General features: G+C 40.9%; 1 protein-coding gene across 2 annotated transcripts in view; it reads left to right on the top strand.

The window, feature by feature from the left end:
* The first annotated feature begins 605 nt into the window (after window positions 1-605).
* PSMA3 (proteasome 20S subunit alpha 3) overlaps window positions 606-21,331 on the top strand; it is a 31,723-nt gene continuing 10,997 nt past the window's right edge. Inside the window, exons 1-3 of one of the 2 annotated variants that reach the window (XM_037832630.1) lie at window positions 606-745; window positions 3,110-3,192; window positions 19,126-19,249. In XM_037832630.1, coding sequence (XP_037688558.1) covers window positions 725-745; window positions 3,110-3,192; window positions 19,126-19,249 — 228 coding nt within the window. In that variant the 5' untranslated portion in view covers window positions 606-724. Of the gene's footprint in view, window positions 746-3,109; window positions 3,193-17,793; window positions 17,834-19,125; window positions 19,250-21,331 lie in introns of those variants that run through there. The other variant, XM_037832631.1, reaches the window with a different exon arrangement.

Genomic DNA, 21,331 nt, shown 5'->3' with positions numbered 1-21,331 from the left:
GTGGGGTGGTATGTTTTGTTCACAGTTTTATCACCAGTGTTTAACAGAGTACTTGGAACATAATAGAGCTCAACAAATCTCTTGAATTAGTCTTATCTTTTAATTCTAAAGAGCGTTATGGGCATAGAAAGGGCAACAAAGATTTTCTAATATTCAAACCTAAGCTCAGTGACGATACGCTTGAAGTACAATTTCCTTCTCAAGGTCCTGAGGATGGGTATGCATGAAGGAGATTGCATCAAGAAACTTCAACGGTGGGGGAATACCTCTTTCCTACCGCTCTTCGAGTTTCTCTGCTTTCTAAAGAGGGTATGAACATTTCTCCTCTTTGCTTCAAGAAAGAATAAGGCAGCAAAAAAAAAAGAATATAAAAGATAAATAATAATTCCTCGGAAAAGGAATGGAGCAACTCTCAAACAGCCTGACAACTCTAAGCGGATCAGCGACACTCGGACCAAATTGAGGAAACAAGAGTCGGTAACTCCCTCTAATCCTGCTTGCGTTACTTTTGAACATGCGCATCGCCCTCCATTCTTACTCCCTACTTTACCCACAATCCTCCTCGTTCCGTGGGCTAAAGACCTGAGGAACGAGTCGCAAAGAAAAATGCTATTGGTTGAAAGTGAAGCCAATGAGAAAGCCTGTTACTAGTTTGCGCGGTGCTGTGGTGTAGGGGAAGTACTTTAGGCCTAGAAGCAGGACGTGTCCTGGTGGTCTTAGCGTGATGAGCTCTATCGGCACCGGGGTGAGTTTATTTGTCAGTGTTAAGTTTAGCTTAGGGATTTGCGTTGACGGTAACCCGGAGGGATCGGTCTGGCTGACTTGGGGTGCGCTGGGGCTGCTATCGGCCAAATGGGCCGCTTTCCCGCTTTCTGGAGACCCTCGGTCTTCCATTCGCTATTTTCTAGGCCTGCGTCCGGGGTGACGGTGACTCTTGAAGCTTTTTAGCTTAGGTGTAGTGGGTTTTGTGGCTCAGCAGCGAGATTTTGGAGTAGCTTTGGATTGCTGAGTCACTTTCTTCAGCCGCTTAGGGAAACCGAAAGTGGAAACACGGGATCTGAAGTAGTGTGTGGAGGGTTTGGGCAATAGTTTGCCTCCTGAGAACCACTGAGGCAAAGAGGCATGGGATTGCAAAGTCTGAGATGCATGGTTTCTGTAGACAGCATTTGCAGTTCTTAGGGTGCTGCTGACTCACGGGGCCTCCTCTCTCTCTTCCCTTCGTACTAGCGCTCAGTATGAGAGTCCCTGGAAAGGCTATCGGGACAGAATAAGAAAAATTGCCAAAAAAGCTAAATCTGATTAAGCCTTTCAGTTTTTCCTTTGTCTCAGCTTTTCCTGTACAAGTTACTTTATGGGACTTTTAGGCATTAATACCGTAAACATTTAAATGATAAGCCAGGAACTTAACCTCTTCCGACTTTCAGTAAACAGACTATTGAGAGTTTTGGAGTTGGACTTAATTGTTCGTTAGCTTGTTCGGCTCACTACTTTACTTTGTTAAGCTTATTGTAAATATGGAATCCTTGGCTTATTCCTTGTAGGTACTTACAGAAAACAATTTTTTTGTTTAGAAATATTAGTCGGTTGTTTGTACTAGAGACACTGAATAATGGGTTTCTTAGTTCATCAATTCCTACTTCTTTACAAGATTTTGGTACTCAGCATTAAAACCAGGTAGTGGTGTTCTGAGTTTGCTAATAGGCAGTGTATGTTTGGAATGGTTTAATCCATTCGGTTATGAAATGCTAACGTTATGTCATACTTTTTGGATTAGTAGGTGCTCAGTAATGCATCTTGTAGCAAATGGACTTTGCAACTACATTAATTACCTTCTTTTATAAGTGTTTCATTCTACAAACCCTTTAAAATACTTGATAATATTACCATATCTGGTATTTTAGTGTTACAATGGTAGAGTTAATAACCTCTGCTTAATAGATGAGGAAACAGACTCAGGAAGCATCACTGTTGAATGCTTATTTCTTGTGTTCACTTCTCCCAAGAACTAAGTATTGCATATCTGTCTACTTGAGACTTCTCTCCACTTGATTGTTTAATAGGAATTTCAGACTCTCCATGTCCAAAGTAGGGCTCTGGGTTTTCTCCTCCTTTTGCCATTGTGCATCTCCAACAAGCTTCAGCTCAGTGAACAGTCCAATTCTAATTGTTAAAATGAAAATATATACAAGCCATCTTTAATTCAGTTTTTACTTTACTCCCAGAGCCAATCTATTAGCAAGTGTTTTTTTGACTCTACTCACAAAAAGTAAATTAGACATATCACACCCCCACCCCTCCCCCAAGGTTCTCCAATGACTGCACATTGATTTTATAATAAAATATAAACTTTCTACTCCAGCCTAAAAGACCCAACATGATTTTGGCCCTTAACTACATCTCTGATGTAGTCAACTATTCTCTTCACTGCTTACTGTGCTCAAGGACACAGTGAATCTTACTTTATTCCTTGACTGTTAGGCTTATGTCTACCTTAAGGTCTTTGTGCCAGATGCCAGAAAGGCTCTTCCTCCACATCTTAAATGGCTAGTTCCTGTCATTTAGGTCTGAGTCACCCTAAGTATAATTGCCCCAGCAAGGCTTTCCCCGACCACCTAGTCTGTGATAATCCCTTAGTCTCAGTCCACTCTGTTTTCCTCATAGTACCTTTATTGGTTTACTGCCATATCTCCAGCACCTAGAAATACTTTGTTCGATTTGAAAATGAAGGACTTCATGAATGACTAACATATAATAGATGCTCATTAAATGTTTGATGAATGTTAAATGATTTGTCCTATTCTTTCAGTTTGTTAGTGGCACAGCTGGATATCGAAATGTCCTGTTTCTATTAATTTTTCAATATGAGTTTTGTGTTCTTTATGAAAAAAGTGCTGAGAGTTCACTTAGGACTTGTATCCATTGCTATTCAATAATGGAAAAACTGTCACACAGCCACTGTTGCTGCTCTGACATGCTTCCCCTTCTTCAAAGCACTGTCTTAGGTTATAACACATTCCTGATATTTAAGCTATTTAAAGCACAAAAGTTGTATGGTTGTTACTGGCAAAGATATATTAATTTATGTTTATTGTTGCTTTTTTTCCCATAGTATGACCTGTCAGCCTCTACATTCTCTCCTGATGGAAGAGTTTTTCAAGTTGAATATGCTATGAAGGCAGTGGAAAATAGTAGGTAAGAAATATTATTTTACTTGAAGTAAGTATGCTTTAACCATATTTAATTGAATGTCTCTTTTTATTTTCTACATTTTTGGTAATTAGGCTTCATTATGTTACTTTGGCACAAACTGATATTTGCCCTAAAATAATTTCAGTGATTAGTCACTTCCAGATCTCCTTCTAGGCCAGATCTTTTAACTAAGCCCCGTCATATGTTTCTAGTCAATTCTAAGATTGTCTACTTAGATATTTTTTGTCTTAGTTTGCCAGGGCTGCTGTGTCAAGTACCACACAGTGAGTTGGCTTAAAGAACAGGAATTTATTCACAGTTTTGGAGGCTAGAAGTCCAAAATAAAGGTCTTGACAGGCTATGCTTTCTTCTGGAGTCTGTAGCATTCTGGTGCTGGCTCGCTGCAATCCTTAGGGTTCCTTGGTTTGTACCTCTGCGTCTGTCACATGACAATCTGTCTTCTTGGTCTCCTCCTGTGGCTTTCTCTGACTGATCACATCCAAATTTCCTCTGCCTTAAAAGGACTCCAGTCATATGTGTCAAGGCCCTCCCTGATTCAGTTTGGCCTCATCTAAATGAGGATCTTTGAAGATCCTATTCACAAATGAGTTCACACCTTAAAGAATAATAACATCTTCAGAGATCCTGTTTACAAATAGGTTCATATCCATAGGAATGCAGGTTAAGACGTGAACATGTCCTTTGTGGGGGACATGATTCAATCCCCAACATCTACTGTATTTCAAATAAAGTTATATAAAACTAAATGCATAATCATCCTTGTTAGCCCAATTTTCTCATTCAGGTTCTTGATTTATATTATTGTTATATCATTGTTTTACTTGGCCATTAGGTTTGTGACTTTGTAGTCTTATTTCTCCTGTCTTTTATATGTCCTTGTAGTCAGTCAGATGTTCATCTCAGCAGAATATTTTTTTTTCAGAAATTATTTCAAACTTGCAGGACAGTCGCAAAAATAATACAAACCCCATACAGAGAACTCCAGTATACCCCTAATACCCCCCAAATACCCAGATGCATGAATTTTAACATTTTGCCACCTTTGCCATTCCTTCCTTCCTTCCTCCCTCCCTCCCTCTCTTCCTACAAACGAGGATATTCACTTATGTAAACACCTTAAGGTTATCAAGTTCAATAAATTTAACATTGATATAAATCTTAGAGTTTATATTCCAATTTTTTTCTTAGGTCCCACAATGTCGTTTTTTTTGTTTTTTGTTTTTTGTTTTTTTTTTAAATGCAATTTTATTGAGATATAGTCACATAACATACAGTCATTCAAAGTGTACAATCATTTGTTCATGGTATCATCATATGGTTATGCATTCATCACTACAATCAGTCTTTGAACATTTTCATTACTCCACCAAATAAAATAAAAATTAAAATAAAAAAGAACATCCAAAATATCCTGTTCCCCCCCCCACATTGTTCATTTACATTTTTTTTTATTGTGAACTTTAATATATATACATAACCATGATAACTTTCTATGTACTATTTCACAAGTAGTTAGCAAATCTCAGTGTCATGGGTCAGAGTTCCACAGCTTCAGCCATTAGCATACTTCTTTTAAAAAACATTTTAGAAGTTGCCATAGAATTTTTTTTTTATCTTCATTTTATTGAGGTATATTCACATACCATGCAGTCATACAAAACAAATCGTACATTCAACTGTTCACAGTACCATTACCCAGTTGTACATTCATCACCTAAATCAATCCCTGACACCTTCATTAGCACACACACAAAAATAACAAGAATAATAATTAGAGTGAAAAAGAGCAATTGAAGTGAAAAAGAACACTGGGTACCTTTGTCTGTTTGTTTGTTTGTTTCCTTCCCCTATTTTTCTACTCATCCATCCATAAACTAGACAAAGTGGAGTGTGGTCCTTATGGCTTTCCCAATCCCATTGTCACTGTTTTGTTTTTAATTCAGTCTTATTGAGATATATTCACACACCATACAGTCATCCACAGTGTACACTCACTTGTTCACAGTACCATCAAACAGTTGTGCATTCATCACCACAAAAATTTTTGAACATTTTCATTACTCCAAAAATAAATAAATAAATAAAATAACCCTAAAACGTCCCATCCCCCAGTCCCACCCTATTTTTCATTTAAATTTTGCCCCATTTTTCTACTCATCTGTCCATACACTGGATAAAGGGAGTGTGAGCCATAAGGTTTCCACAATCACAAAGTCACACTGGGTAAGCTATATAGTTTATACAGTCGTCTTCAAGAATCAAGGCTACTGGGTTGCAGTTTGACAGTTTCAGGTATTTCCTTCTAGCTATTCCAGTACACTAAAAACTACAAAGGGATATCTATATAGTGCATAAGAATGACCTCTTGACTCCATTTGAAATCTCTCAGCCACTGAAACTTTTTTTTTTTTCATTTCTCTTCCCCCTTTTGGTCAAGAAGACTTTTTCAGTCCCACAATGCCAGGTCCAGGCTCATCCCCGGGAGTCATGTCCTGCGTTGCCAGGGAGATTTACATTCCCGAGAGTCATGTCCCATGTAACGGGGAGGGTGGCCTTTTCTCTTCCATTCTTGGATCCATTCAGTATCATGTACTGCATTTAATTGTCATTATCTCTTTAGTTTTTTTTTTTTAATTGTGGAAACATATATACAACATAAATCTTCCCATCTCAATCCCTCCCAAGCATACCTTTCAGTGGGATTAATCACATTCACAGTGTTGCAGTACCCTCACCACAATCCATTACAAGAACTTTCCCTTCACCCCAAACAGAAACCCTATACTCACTTTGCATTTACTTCCTATTGCCCACCCCCCACTCCTGGTAGCCTGTACTCTGCTTTCTGTCTCTATGAGTTTCCATATTCTCTGATACTTTCTTTGTGCTTACCAGGAGGCTTAAAATCTCATTTGTTTTGATACCAATTTAACTTCAATAGTATACACACACTGTGTTCCTGCACCAGTCTGGTTTCCCCACCTTTATGTCACAGATTACATGTTTAGACATCACGAGTCCAAAACGCCTGATTTATCATTACATTTTGTGCATTTGTCTTTTAGATTCTGTGGGAAGTAAAAGCTGGATTTACAAATGAAAAATACAGTATTATTGGTATTTATATTTACCCATGTCATGAGTCTCACTGGAGATTTCTTCGTGTGGTTTCAGGCAGTTGTCTATTGTCCTTTCCTTTCAACCTGCAGAACTCCCTTGAGCATTTTTTGTAGGGCAGGTCTAGTGGTGATAGAGTTTCTCAGTATTTGTTTATCTGGGAATATCTTAAGCTCACCCGTATTTTCAAAACACAGTTTTGCCAGATACAGAATTCTTGGTTGGCTATTTTTTTGCCTTCAGCACTTTACATTTTCTTCCCACTGCCTTTTGCTTCCATAGCTTCTAATGTGCAATCAGCATGTAATCTTACTGAGGCTCCCATGTATGTGGCACGCTGCCTGTCTCTTGAAGCTTTCAGAATTCTCTGTCTTTGTTATTAGACAGTTTGATTATAACATGACATGATGTGAGTCTATTTGGGTTTATCTTTTTTGGAGTTGAGCATCTCTGGTGTGTATATTCATGTCTTCTGTTAAATTTGGGAAGTTCTCAGCCTTATGTCTTTGAATAGCCTCTCTGCTTCTTTTTTCTGCTTCTGTGATTTCACAATGCATACATTGTTACACTTGATGGTGACCCACTGGTTCCTGAGGCTCTGTTCACTTTTTTTCATTCTTTCCTCTTTCTGCTTCTCAGACTGCATGGTTTCAATTGTGTTTTCTTCAAGTTCACTGGTTCATTCTGCCAACTCCAATCTGCTGTTAGGAAACCCTCTAGGGAATTTTTAATTCCTCTTACTGTGTTCCTTTTCAGATTCCCATTTCTCTGTTGATATTCTCTCTGTGTTCCTCTCTCATTTTCCTGATTTCCTTTAGTTATTTGTCCATATTTTCCTTTAGTCCTTTGAGCATGATTAGGATCATTGTTTAAAAGTCTTTGTAATGTCCCAGGTCTGATCCTCCTCATTGATGCTTTCTTATAATTTAATCTTTTCCTTTCCTGGGTCATCACTTCTTGTTTTTTTGTATGTTTTGTAATCTTCTTTTGAACTTGAACTTTTATTGTGATATATTCACACACCATAAAACCATCCAAAGTGTACAATCACTGGCTCACAGTATCATCTCATAGTTGTGCTTACATCCCAGGATTAAGTTTAGAACATTTTCATTACTCCAGAAAGGAAATTAAAAATAAAAAAGAAACCCAAATCCTCCCATATCCCTTATCCCCCCTTATTATTGACCCATAGACCCATAGTATTGGTGTGGTACATTTGTTACTGTTGATGAAAGAATATTAAAATATTACTGTTAACTGTAGTCCATAGTTTGCAATACGTACATTCTCCTATATACTCCTCTATTAACTCCTTGTAATAATGTTATATATTTGCTCTAGTTCAGCAAATAACTTTTTTTATTTTTTATTTTTACAATTAATCATGGACTTGTCCCCACAAGATTCATTGTATTATACAGTCCCATATTTAAAACTCTGACTTTCCTTCTGGTGATACACAGGACTTTAAACTTCCCCTTTCTACCACATTTTCACACCATTCAGCACTATTAAGTATTCTCACAGTAATGTGCTATTGTCACCTCTGTCCATTTCCAAACTTTTAAGCTCAGCCTTGTTAAACATTTTGTATATATTAAGCAATTGCTCCCAATTATTTAGCCTCATTCCATATCCTGGTAACCTATATTCTGTATTTTATGTCTGTGAGTTTATGTACTATAATTAGTTCATAATCAGTGAGCTCATACAATATTTGTCCTTTTGTGTCTGACTTATTTCACTTAACTAATGTCCTCAATGTTCATCCATGTTGTCATGTGCTTTGGTATTTCATTCCTTCTTACTGTTGAATAATATTCCACTGTATTTACATACCACATTTTGTTTTTCCATTCATCTTGGGTTGTGTCTATCTTTTGGCAATTGTGAATAATGCCACTATGAACAGTGGGATGTACCCAGAAGATTTGAAAGCAGGAACACAAACAGACATTTGCATACTGGTATTCATAGTGGCATTATGGACCTGGGCTTTTTGATATTTTAATATGTTATTGCTGGAATTTAGACTCTTAAGACAATGATGTCTATTCCTTAAGCTTGTATCCAGATAGTTTTATAACAGAACTTTCCTTGAATGCCAGAAGCTAACAACAACAACAACAAAATGAGAATGCCTTTCCGGTCTTTACAGATTAACCTACTTTAATGTTCTCCTTCAGAGCTTATCCATACAAAGAATTTAGAGAACAGCTCAAAACGTGGGGTCCTCTGTGGTCCTTCTTGTGCATATATCTTATTTTGGGCAAAAGCATTTGGCTCTAGGAATTTCCCCTCTTACCTAGGAAATTGTTTCCTCAAGAACCTGAGCATTGCACGATATGTCAGCCAGCAATGCATTGCTCCAGGCGGCATGACTGCTCTTCCACGGTGTTCTGGAGGAGAGCTCTGTTTGCCATCTTCCACATGTAGGACATGTTCTAAAACAGCAAGTCACTCAGCCCGCCACTGGATAGACTGGGCCAGACACCCATGCTCCCAGTACATGCACTGGGATTACTCTGCTCCCTCTGCATCTGGGACCAGGAGTCTGCACTGGGGTGCTGGCTGGCTCTGTACATAGTCAGTGAGGGGTGGTGGGGAGGGGCTGGCCAGGGCACCCTGAGATTCTTCTGCCTTATTTTTTTTTAATGCAGTTTTATTGCGATATAGTCACACAGCATAGAAACCATCCAAAGTATACAATCACTAGTTCACAGGAGATTCTTCTGCTTTTAAGTAGTCTTTTGTTTGATTCAGTGCTTACCCTTTTACTACAGTCCTTTGTTTTTCTGAAGAAAGATGTTTGAAACAGTTGTTAAAAGCCTCTGGGGGAGCTGAGACCTGAAGAGTCTCGCACCACCATCTTATTGGGGCCTTTCCGCAGGAATTTTTGGATTCTTCTCCATTTCTGCTGCCACTCTCAAAGGTGTAGGATTACTAAGAAATTTTCCTGTTGGGCTCCCTTATTGATTAAAGTAATGCACTAAAATGATTCCTTGGCACCCTGTAGCATCTTGGCTAAATTATTAGCTTGGTTGACAAATTTTTTTAATTAAATTCAGTTTTATTTAGATATATTCACATACCTTACAGTCATCCACCGTGTACAGTCAGCTGTTCACAGTATCATCATATAGTTACTCATCACCCCAATCTATTTTTGAACATTTTCCTTACACCAGAATCAGAATAATAATAAAGTAAAAAAGAACACCCAAATCATCCCCCTCATCCCACCCTATTTTTCATTTCATGTTTGTCCTCATTTTCTACTCAATAAAGGGATTGTGAGCCACAAGGTTTTCACAGTTACACTGTCACCCCTTGTAAGCTACATTGTTATACACTCGTCTTCAAGAGTCAGGGCTACTGGGTTGGAGTTTGATAGTTTCAGGTATTTACTTCTAGCTATTCCAATACATTAAAACCTAAAAGGTGTTTTCTATATAGTACATAAGAATGTCCAGCAGAGTGACCTCTCGACTCCATTTGAAATCTCTCAGCCACCGAAGCTTCACTTCGTTTCATCTCATATCCCTCTTTTGGTCAAGAAGGTGTTCTCAGTTCCATGATGCTGGGTTCAGACTCATCTCCGGGAGTCATATTCTGCATTGCCAGAGAGATTTACACACCTGGGAGTCAGGTCCCACGTAGCGGGGAGGGCAGTGAGTTCACCTGCTAGGTTGGCTTAGCTAGAGAGAGAGAGCGAGCCACATCTGAGCAACACAGAGGCACTCAGGGGGAGACTCTTAGGCACAATTATAAGCAGGTTTAGTCTCTCCTTTGCAGTAACAAGCTTCATAGGGGCAGGCTCCAAGATAGTGGGCTCAGCATACCAAGCCGTCAGTCCTCAGTGTTTGTGAGAACATCAGCAACAACCCAGGTGAGGAAGTCCAACACTTCCTGCATTTTCCCTCAGCTCCTCCGGGGGGCCCTGCATATATATTTTTATTCTCTGCCCAGATTACTCTGGGATGTGTTGCTATTTCACTCTAACCTATACACACCTACCATATCTCACTTCCTATTCAAAGTACTGTGTAATTGTGGTGTTTGAACAAACTGACTGTAGAAGTTTTATTGTTTAGAAAATATAGATCCTGCACCAAATAAACATCTCTTCCCTTGGTCTCACATGGAAGTTGAAGTTTTAACACACAGTGTTGACAAATTTTATCAGTCTTTTATTGAAGAAATTTGTAGTCAAGAATACTTACATGATCTTTTTGTTTTTTTTAAATATAAAGTAGTTCTGAGACAAATTAAAGGAATTTTTTTTTATATTTTCTTTCAACCATTATATAACATCTTCTCATTCAGATTTCTTGAAGAATTGTCTTCAGACTTACTGAAAAACAGGATCTTGGTGTTTTGGCTCAATTTTTTCATCAAAATTAAAACCTTTGGAGTAAGGTGGCATAGAATTTTGGGAAAGCCCAAATATAAAATATTGAGTTTCTTTACTTTCTGTTAATATGTTCAATACTCTATTATGGAAGTTTCATGTGGGTAGAAATTGTTATTTTATCTATCTTTGCATGTGCTGGCACACAGCCCTCAACAGTTGGTGAAAAAATAAAACATTTTCATTTAGTGTGCCACCTTTGGGTGGTAGAAAAAAGGTATATAGGTTTCTAATGGTTTATGAAATATTTTCACATTTTGAGCAAAAATACATTTAATCTTCTCTGTATTGTTCCAATTTTAGTATATGTGCTGCTGAAGCAAGCACGCAGAAGTACATCTAAAATCCTCTTAAGGGATTTCTAAGAAAGCTAGTTTATTTTCTGTTTAATGTATTATTAGGGACATTGGTACTTACAAGCTGTCAGTATCTCACACTGTAATAGAAGTAAAGGCTGTTAACAGTTTTAGGCTTAAATGTATTTGTTATTATATACAAAGTTTTATAGAATTCAGAAGATACAAATTTAAGAAAAAGACATTTTCATCTGGCTGACAAAGATAAGCTGTTAGAAGAAGAAGCTGGAAAAAGCTTGTTTTTTTATGGTTTTTTTCTTTGTCCTCTGCATTCAACCATTTTCATTGGTATAAAATATTGGAAAGAGAAGTTTTGGCTAACAGATAAACTAGAGATATATTTTGAAACCTTCTCTAACCCAGAAAACTGAGTCTAGGCTGGAGGAACTATCTTAAGAATTTCTTTTCTATAAAGCATCTACATGTGGTTTAAAACAGTCATATTTTATAAGGAAACTTGAAATGTTTTTAAAAAGTTGAAAACTTAAAAATGAATGTATTTTTTTTTCTTGCGGGTGTCTGAGCTTGTACCTCAACTTACCAGGCCTGGGCCAGGGGACCTGATATCACCCCCTGGGGAGGGTAGTAGGTACGGGCGTGAGTGCCCTCTGCAGCCCCCCCGAGCCTGGGGAGCGAGGTCAAGGCAGCTCCCTTTTCCTCACCCAAAATGCCACTGGCAGGGGAGACTTGCCGGAGGAAACCGCCTTTCTCCCAACTGCCCTTTCCCCACTTCCTTATCTTACCCACTCACTCCCTGGTGCCAAGGCCACTCCTGCCACCGCCAGCGCGCATGCACCGTGGCCAGAACTACCCCCGCCCCACTGCAACGGCTCCGGCGTTCTCTCAGAACCAATCCTAGCCCCTATCCCTTCAGTATTGCCATTTAAGGCTGCTTCACCTCCTTTCCAGCCCTGCCCTTCTTATCAGCCTATATAACCTGTAATCACCCCTGAATAAATCTCTTTGGCGCATACTCCTACTGGATGAAGAGTGTCTTGTCCCTATCGCCGCCCTCCTTGCACGCCTCTCGCCGAGGACCCTGGCCACGTCCTCCGCCTCGCCCTCGCCTCCGGGAAAGAGCCCCCGCCGCCGGTACCCCTTGAGCAGCCCCGAGAGCTGAGGGCTCGGCTACCGGCCGCCCCTCCCCCTAGAAGCAGTAACCGCGACCGCAACTGGTGCCCCGTGTGAGGGACGTCTCCACACAACAGTTCAGCAGGTCGATCGCTCGCCCGGACGCCCCTCCAGCTCCCCGTTTCCTCGCCTGCAAGGTAGGGCCGCCTCTCCTTCGCCGCTTCTGGAGCCGTGGGAGGTTCCCAGCTCCGAAGCCGCTCATCCCTTCCCCCACGCTCTCTTCATCCAGTAGGAACTCCTCCCTTCCCCCACGCTCTCTTCGTCCTTTTATATGCGCACTTCTATGACCCCCGTTCCTCCTAACACTCTCCCTCTTCCCCTCCATTACTTTGCTGTAGTTCTTTGTATTTTTATTTCCTCATTTGGTGCTGTGTGCCTCTTTGCAACCGCCCCCCCTGACTGCTCTTGTTGCCAAAGGACACTGCTTTCTGCTCTCGCCGTCTCCTTCGGCCTCAAGGCCACAGTTTATCTCATTCTCTCTGCTCGGTAAACAACTCCTCCTCCTCCTCCCTGCCAGCCGGCCGGCCCGGCTCGGGAGTAACCCCCCCTCCTCCCCCCTCAGCTATGGGTAATCGTATATCTACATGTCAGGCACCTCAAGTTCGTGCTCTAGCGGGTCTCCTAGATACGCATCGCTGTAAAGTGTCTGTCCGGCAGCTGCAGGTGTACTGGGACCTCCTGCTGCCTTTTAACCCATGGCTCACCACTTGCCATCTTTGGGACCCTGTTACTTATGATCGTCTTATTGATCGAGTCACTAATGCCATGGAACATGAGAGCAAGCGCTTCCCTCCCGGCTTGCTCCCCACCTTAATAACCGTCCGCTCCTGCCTTCAAGGCTCCCTCCCCCCTGATCGAGGCCTCGTTAAATCCAAGGAGGCCCTATCAACCCAGCCAACAGATTCAGATAGCGATACTAATTCAAATCATGACTCAGACACGGAGTCCTTAGTCGAGCAGATTAACAACGCGCTCGAGGTGACTCCCAAAAAGCAAAATAACACTGCGCCACGCCAAGATGGCGAACTTCCTCCTTCTTCTTCCATCGAGGGGAGGAAATGCTCCGGCGATGACATCAGCCCTAAGCTGGGCCGGAAACCACATATGCTTTACCCAGCCCTTTCACAGGGCGGAGCTAGTCCACCATCTTATGCCTTGGGCCCCGCCCTTTCACAGGGCGGGGCTGATCCACCATCTTGTGTCTTAGCTACGCCCACCGCGCCGCCATCTTGCGACGCTTGGGGCCTCCCACTTCCGCTTCCCCCTTCGGCGAGCTCCCCCTCGGAGCCGCTACCGGCAGCTGCCGCCGCTCCTTCCACCTCACCGGCTAACAACCCCTGGCTGCCTTCTACACCTCAAGGCAACCCTTGGGGCAACGCTCCCCCTACCCTCACTTCCGCGCCAAGCCTTCTGCAAGCGCGTCCTCCTTTCTCTCGTGCTTTTCGCTGCTTTCCTCTTAACCTTGCCCCCACCCCACAGAAACCGTATGACTGGTATCCCATTGACTCAGATACTATCAAGCAACTTCGCAGGGCCGTCAAGGAGGACGGGTTAGGTAGCCCATACGCTTCCCAAATACTGCAGGATCTCGGCATGGACTATTGCATCCCCCAAGACTGGGCCTCGCTTGCCCGTTCCATTCTTAACCCCGGTCAGTTTGTTGACTGGCGTGCTCACTTCCAGGCAGAAGCAGCTCAGCAAAGTGAGCAAGACGCAGCCCTTGGAGTCTATCATCCCCCTGAAGCCTATTTAGGCACTGGAGCATTTCTAAATGCGTCTGCTTATATTAATGCACCTGCCACCTTGTGGCCTATCCTTTGGGGAATCGCCTTACGAGCATTTGCCAACTGCTCTGCCTGTCGGCCTAATAAATTCACCAAGCTCTTCCAGGAGCCGAGTAAGCCTTTCACCACCTTTGTCTCCAGAGTCGAAGAAACCTGCGCTCAAAAGGTAAGTAATCCCCAGGCCCAATATTACACGTGCCCATCCTCAAATCCTAGAAAATCGTACTGTAATTCCCCCAACGAGTACTACTGTGCATACTGGGGGTGTAAAACATTAGTCACTAATTGGAAGCCTCCTGTTCCTAATCATTACCTTACCCTAAAGTGGGCCCCTACAGGGTGCAAACTCCCTACTGTTAACTGGCTCGGCCAAGAAAGTAAAAGATCCTGCACACATCTTAATCTTACAGTGCAGCTCCCCACTAATCCCTCCTGGTTACTCGGTCAAACTTAGGGCTTCAAAATCTATGAGAAAGGAACCGACCAAGAATCACTTATTCTAATAAAAAAGGAGGCTGTAAGCCAACCATACCAAGATACTATTATAAAAAAGCCCTTTAACATAGGTCCCAATAAAGTCATTAACCCCCTTTTTCCACAGCCCTCCAGCCGCGTCTTAGCTCCGGCTAAACGCACTTCAACTACATCTCAAACCCCACCACCCCAGCTTCCTTTGCCCCCTTCTCGTTATTCTTCTCCCCTCCTCAGCCTCATCCAAGCCGCCTTTGCCTCAGTAAACTCCTCCAACCCCAATTTTACCTCATCCTGCTGGCTCTGCCTCTCTACCTCTTCCTCTCTATACGAGCCCGTTGCCTCTAACCTCTCCTTTTCAGAAAGCACAGAAAACAGCCCCTTGGAATGCAATTGGAATACCTCTGCCGTCCCCCTAACCTTTCATTCAGTCTCCTATACAGGAAAGTGCGTCCGCCCTCGCTCCAGTAACTCTCCCGACCTCACTGCCTGTGCCAGCTATTCATCTCCCAGCAACTCTGCAAAATTTCTCATTCCTCATAACTCCTCCCAATGGCTCTGCTCCTCTACAGGACTTACCCCCTGTCTCAGCACGAATGTCATCAATGAATATAAAGAAACTTGCCTCCTAATTGTCCTTATCCCTAGGGTCTTATACCACAGCGAAGAAGACTTCTTCCTCCGTCTAGAAAAAACTGCAGCTCCTGCCCCACTGCAAAAGCGAGAGCCCATCACCGTCCTTACAATTGCCTCCCTCCTAGGTCTTGCAGGCGCTGGCACCGGAATCGCTGCACTAGCCAGTCAAGGCTCCGCCCTAACTCACCTCAGGGCGGCTGTTGACGAAGACATTCATCACTTACAAAACGCTATTCACCATCTAAAAAATTCTGTCAATTCCCTCTCTGAGGTAGTGCTCCAAAACCGCCGAGGTCTTGACCTTCTCCTCCTCAAAGAAGGAGGCCTCTGCGCCGCCCTAAGAGAAGAGTGCTGTGTTTATGCCAATTCCACAGGTCTCGTCGAGGATAGCCTGAAAAGAGTCCAAGAGGGACTGGAAAAGCGTAAAAGAGATCGTGAAGCCACCAGTTATTGGTCCAGTTTTTTCACTCCCATTCTCCCATACATCCTTCCTTTTCTTGGCCCCCTATTAATAATCATTCTAGCTCTCATCTTAGGACCCTGCCTCATCCGCAAAATTGTCCAGCTTGTAAGAAAACAAACGGATGCCATTTTTTCCTCGTTCGTGCAAATCCAGTATCAGCGACTCGCCACCTCTGACGCCCCCCACTCCAAGATGACAGCCAACCCTCCGCGACCTCAACGCCACCGGTCGACTCGCCAACCGCGAGGCCCTTCTCAATCACCTGAACATCGCTCTCACCTCGAGTTCCAGCTTCTCTGAACCCCTGAACTTTAAACCCCTCACCTTCGCCCAGCCCGCTGCAGCGAAGCCATTGTCAAGCGCCCGGGCACCACACCAACACTGAGCTCCAGCCTCGCTGAGCCACCGTCAACCCCTTTTTCCCTTCCCTAACCTCCCCCTTCCCTCACCCGTAGTGGGCCTCTCCGGTAAAGCCTCTTCCTCTAATTAGAAAAGAAAGGGGAATTGCGGGTGTCTGAGCTTGTACCTCAACTTACCAGGCCTGGGCCAGGGGACCTGATATCACCCCCTGGGGAGGGTAGTAGGTACGGGCGTGAGTGCCCTCTGCAGCCCCCCCGAGCCTGGGGAGCGAGGTCAAGGCAGCTCCCTTTTCCTCACCCAAAATGCCACTGGCAGGGGAGACTTGCCGGAGGAAACCGCCTTTCTCCCAACTGCCCTTTCCCCACTTCCTTATCTTACCCACTCACTCCCTGGTGCCAAGGCCACTCCTGCCACCGCCAGCGCGCATGCACCGTGGCCAGAACTACCCCCGCCCCACTGCAACGGCTCCGGCGTTCTCTCAGAACCAATCCTAGCCCCTATCCCTTCAGTATTGCCATTTAAGGCTGCTTCACCTCCTTTCCAGCCCTGCCCTTCTTATCAGCCTATATAACCTGTAATCACCCCTGAATAAATCTCTTTGGCGCATACTCCTACTGGATGAAGAGTGTCTTGTCCCTATCGCCGCCCTCCTTGCACGCCTCTCGCCGAGGACCCTGGCCACGTCCTCCGCCTCGCCCTCGCCTCCGGGAAAGAGCCCCCGCCGCCGGTACCCCTTGAGCAGCCCCGAGAGCTGAGGGCTCGGCTACCGGCCGCCCCTCCCCCTAGAAGCAGTAACCGCGACCGCATTTTCTGCTTTAAGAAAAAATATTAGGAAACTTTCTCTTTTAAAGGACTCTTATAACCTGGGATGAAGAATACTAAATGAGGATCACAAGATGTGAAATTTCCCCTTAGCTGCTACTTACTGGTAGTCAGTAATAGGGTTCCTCTATTATGTCTTTAGAATCTTAGATTTTTGTCTATAAAATTGGAATACTAACAACTTTCCTCTCTACTTCACAGTTTTACCATCAGAGTGAAATTTATTAAAAACATCTGAAAAATATCTAAGTTCTGTGTGGACATATAAAGTGGAAAATAGAAAACTCAAATTATTTGCTTAAGAGTCGTGCTTATAAATTGTTAGAAAACATTTAACCAAATAATTTGATTTGAGATTATATTTTACATCAAAAGGAGAGCAATTCTTTAAAATAAAAAATTTAATCTTGAGAATTTAAGTCAAATATTTTGCATACCTTTTATGTTAAGCATAGGAAATACCAAAACAAATGATATGAGTGAATACTTAAAAGCAGTATTATTAAAAATATATATGCTTTCATCATAACTATTTTATAAAAGTCTGCCCCCTAGACAGTAATATGAAAAAGATAGGGAAAGATTAAATTATAATCTTCCCTCTTAGTCTCATTGAGGAGCTGAGACATGAAAGGAAGCTTGTGCACTGTAACCATAAGGACTAGATTGCCTACAACAAAAATGTATGCAAAGTTTTAGTCTCTGGACCCCTTTACACTTTTAAAATTTATTGAGATCTTCGAAGAGTTTATATTCACATAGGTGATAGCTTCTACAATACTTCCCATGTTGGAAATTAAAACTGAGAAAATTAAAAAATACTTGTTTTAAATCATTAAAAATAATCATAATACATTACATATTGACATACCTTTTTAATGAAAAGTAAATTTTCCAGAGCATAAAATACGAGTGAAAAAGAGTGGCATTGTTTTACATTTTTTGCCAATCTTTTAATGCTTAGCCTAAAAGAAGACAGTTGGAGTGCATATCTGTTTCTGCATTCAATCTGTTGTGTTGTTGTAGCATATGAAGCAAACCATTTTCATCCAGATATGTAGCTGGAAAGGTGAGGAGTGTTTTCATAGCCTTTTCAGATAATTATGAATGTTGTTCCTTGACACTACATCAAAACTAGATAGAGGGTAGTTGCCTAACAGTTAGTTGCAGTGTGGGTTCTGAAAACATAATGACCTTTTTGCACTCTGTTACATTAAGATCCATTGGGCTCTCTGGACTTTGAATGGATCTTTTACCCATGTATGATTTTGCAATGTCATGAATTGGTCATTTGGAAAATATTGGTTCACTGAGTTGGTTATACAGATCTCCCAAATGTTGACACATTTCACTATAAACTATCAAAAACAAAAACAAAAAAAAAACTTCCTTGTTATTACCACTATTGCTCCCAACAGAAAAATTTGTAAGTACTGGGAAGCAGATAGGCTCACAGTGGTGGATATAAATTTTCTAAAATTCTGATTTTTTGCTGGAAAACTCAAATTTTATCATTGACAACAAATACTATCAGCTGTTTACCTTGAAGTGACAAGCCTGATTTGTTCATTTTTGAAAAAATGTCTGCCTTATACCTAAGTGTAAATAACCATAGTTTGTCTGACATTATCTTAAGGTAAAAACAATGTTCTGTGAGAAAACTTGCAGTTGTCCAAGTGCTTTTTCCTTGAGGCAACCATCATATTTTGATGTGCAACAGAAATGTTCTGAGTGCCTCCCATTTCATTACCAGAATATTAAGAGTTGAGACTCAATAATTACTCCTTCATTAAGGAGTGGACAGAATATTAAGAGTTGAGACTCAATAATTACTCCTTCATTAAGGAGTGGATTTTTCTTTTTAACCAAGTTTTTTTTTTTTTTTTAATTGCAAGAACGTAGCAGTGAAGAATATGATTAGTTTCCTAGTACAGTTTGTGTTAAAGTGCCAGCAGTTTTACCCCCCATTGCTTTTGCAACATCAGTGCAAAAGTCCACACTGTGGAAAAGGCAAATGATGTCTGTATTGTTATGAGAATAATTTTGACATCTCAGACCCCCTGAAAGGATCGTGGGGACTCCCAAGAGGTTCCCAGACTACATTTTGATAATGTTTAGTTTAGAATAAAGGATGTTTTAGAGTCTCAAAAGCTGAGGAAGCTTATGAGTAAGAATAATTAGGAAAGGTTTCATGAAGGCTGTAGAGCTTGAGTTCAAGTGAATTTGCAGTAGGTTGTAGGCATTTATTTATTTAAATATGCAGCAGTGAAGAGGAAATGTATTCTAGCATCCAGGATAACTAAGATTATGACATTTCTCTTGTTTTCAGTTAAAAAATTGATTTTGTTCTACTTGTTTCAGTACAGCTATTGGAATCAGATGTAAAGATGGCGTTGTCTTCGGGGTAGAAAAATTAGTCCTTTCTAAACTTTACGAAGAAGGTTCCAACAAACGACTTTTTAATGTTGATCGGCATGTTGGAATGGTAAGGTCACATCTATAAATGTTTCTTTTTGCCTTCCTGTCCAATTTCTTTTAAAATAACTAATTAGAGTATATTAAAATATGATTAAAAGAACTCATTTATTTTTAGCATTGAGGCAGAAGCTTCTAATCAGTGAGCAGCCACAAAAGTAATCACTGAGATTTACTGGGTTTGAACAGTTCATCATTCAAAAGAAAGGGAGCATTCTCATAATCTGATTAGTGTTTGAAATGAAACCAAGTTGCTTTAAGAAAATGAGGAAGAGCATGGGGTGAGGAATATGTAAAGAAAAGAGATCTTGGCAGCGTAGATCACCAATGAATGTACTTGTTTGAAGGCAAAACATCTTTTGGTTTTTGTATTCTTTCTATGGATCACTGTCATACTGAAGATATTAGATAGAGAACAAATTTATAGTAAGCATGAAGGAAAAATACTTAACGAAAGGGAAAGTGAACTCATCCTTTTTAATAGTTTCTTAGGGATCACTGTATTTAAGTTATTTCATGCAGCTGATAGCAAAGCAGTCTGAGTGACTTTGTACAAATGCAAGCCAAGCCAAAGATACAGTACTGTTGTATTTTGAAGTCATTCTATATAGATGTTAGACTCTTCAGTAGGAATGATTGACAGCTTTGGTATTTATAAATGAGACGTGGTATTAACAAAAATACACTCATATGCAAAGTACTGGGGAGATATAACCAGTAAACCTTGAAGCTACAAATACATTTCTTCTTCAAAGAATGGTTTTTCTGAATGCATTCTCCTGAACAAATTTATTGCCAGTGAAACTGATGTTTTGATGCAATTTGCCAGATTATAACTTAAGCTCATGGAGGGATTTAGTAAATCATGTATTCTGTCACTTAGAAAAAGTTAGTGTATTTTGAAAAAATCATATATGCTAATGCCATGGGTACTTCAGTGAAAAAATCATATATGCTAATGCCATGGGTACTTCAGTGATGGAAGAATTTTGTCCTAATAATTTTCAGATTTGTCCTATTTGTTATTAAGAGCCAACCCCGTTAGATATTGACAAGTTTTGTTGAAAATTAAGGCTTAATATTCTCTCTGCACAAATGCAATCTTCAAGTGATTTAAGAATTTTTAGACTTCATAATAAGCTTTCTTCGAAGCAGTAGTAAATTCTTTAAATGGTGAAACTTACTGGCTGGGTAACTTTGGGGAAGCTATTCTAAATACCAGTTTCCTTGCCTACAAAACAAGGTGGTTATAGACCTGTCTTATATAGTTGTGGGGTTAAAATAATTTCAGAAATACTTAATTCATAATGAGTTCTCAATATTTGTTAGGAATTTCATCATTATTACTATTACTAGGTAACAGCAGGAAAAAAGGCTATTATAATTTTTGTTATCACTTGCTTTTAAGTTATGCAAATCTAAGCCAGCGGTTCCCAGACTTTCTTAGTTCATGGTACCTGTAGTGTCTCAATAATTTTTTTTATGGCTTCCCTAGGCCCAAAGAAATACCTAAGAGTTCTGTTTACTTAGAATTTAGGTTCAAAAACTTAGTATTTATGTTCTAAAAACTTAGTAGCTGTTTGAAAAAAAATAATATACATCACTGAAAAAATTTTTCTTTCTTTTATAAAGAACCATGGTTACTTATGTACGGTACAGTTTCTCAAACTTTAGACTTATATTGGATGCTGCTACCTCATTTCTTGTTCCATATTGATTTTTTTATAGTACTTGCTTTTTATCACAGCAACTCCTAAAAATCCAGCTTCTCAGAAATTGGATGGCATCAGAACAATGTAGAGTGGTCTAATGTTAAAACTGCAAACTACTTTGACACGTTTCCCTCAAACCTAAAATCTTCCTATACCTCTGAATTCACTGCAGTACCCCAGGGCAACTGGCACATGGTTTGGGTACTGCAGTTCAAAGCCACCAATCTTGAAAGATTCGTGGCTTTTCATTTTTTGGTTTGGCATTGTAGTTTGCTAGCCATTAGGCTGAAAAAGGATATTTGGGGTTGTGCCTTTCAGATCAAATCTTTTAATAACTTTTTGAACATATAAAAAATAAAGAAAAGATCAATCCTGACCAA

Source organism: Choloepus didactylus, chromosome 4 (assembly GCF_015220235.1).
Source record: "Choloepus didactylus isolate mChoDid1 chromosome 4, mChoDid1.pri, whole genome shotgun sequence".
Taxonomy (NCBI): Eukaryota; Metazoa; Chordata; class Mammalia; order Pilosa; family Megalonychidae; genus Choloepus; species Choloepus didactylus.
The sequence above is the reverse complement of the archived record's forward strand: the minus strand, read 5'-3'. Positions and strand labels throughout refer to the sequence as shown.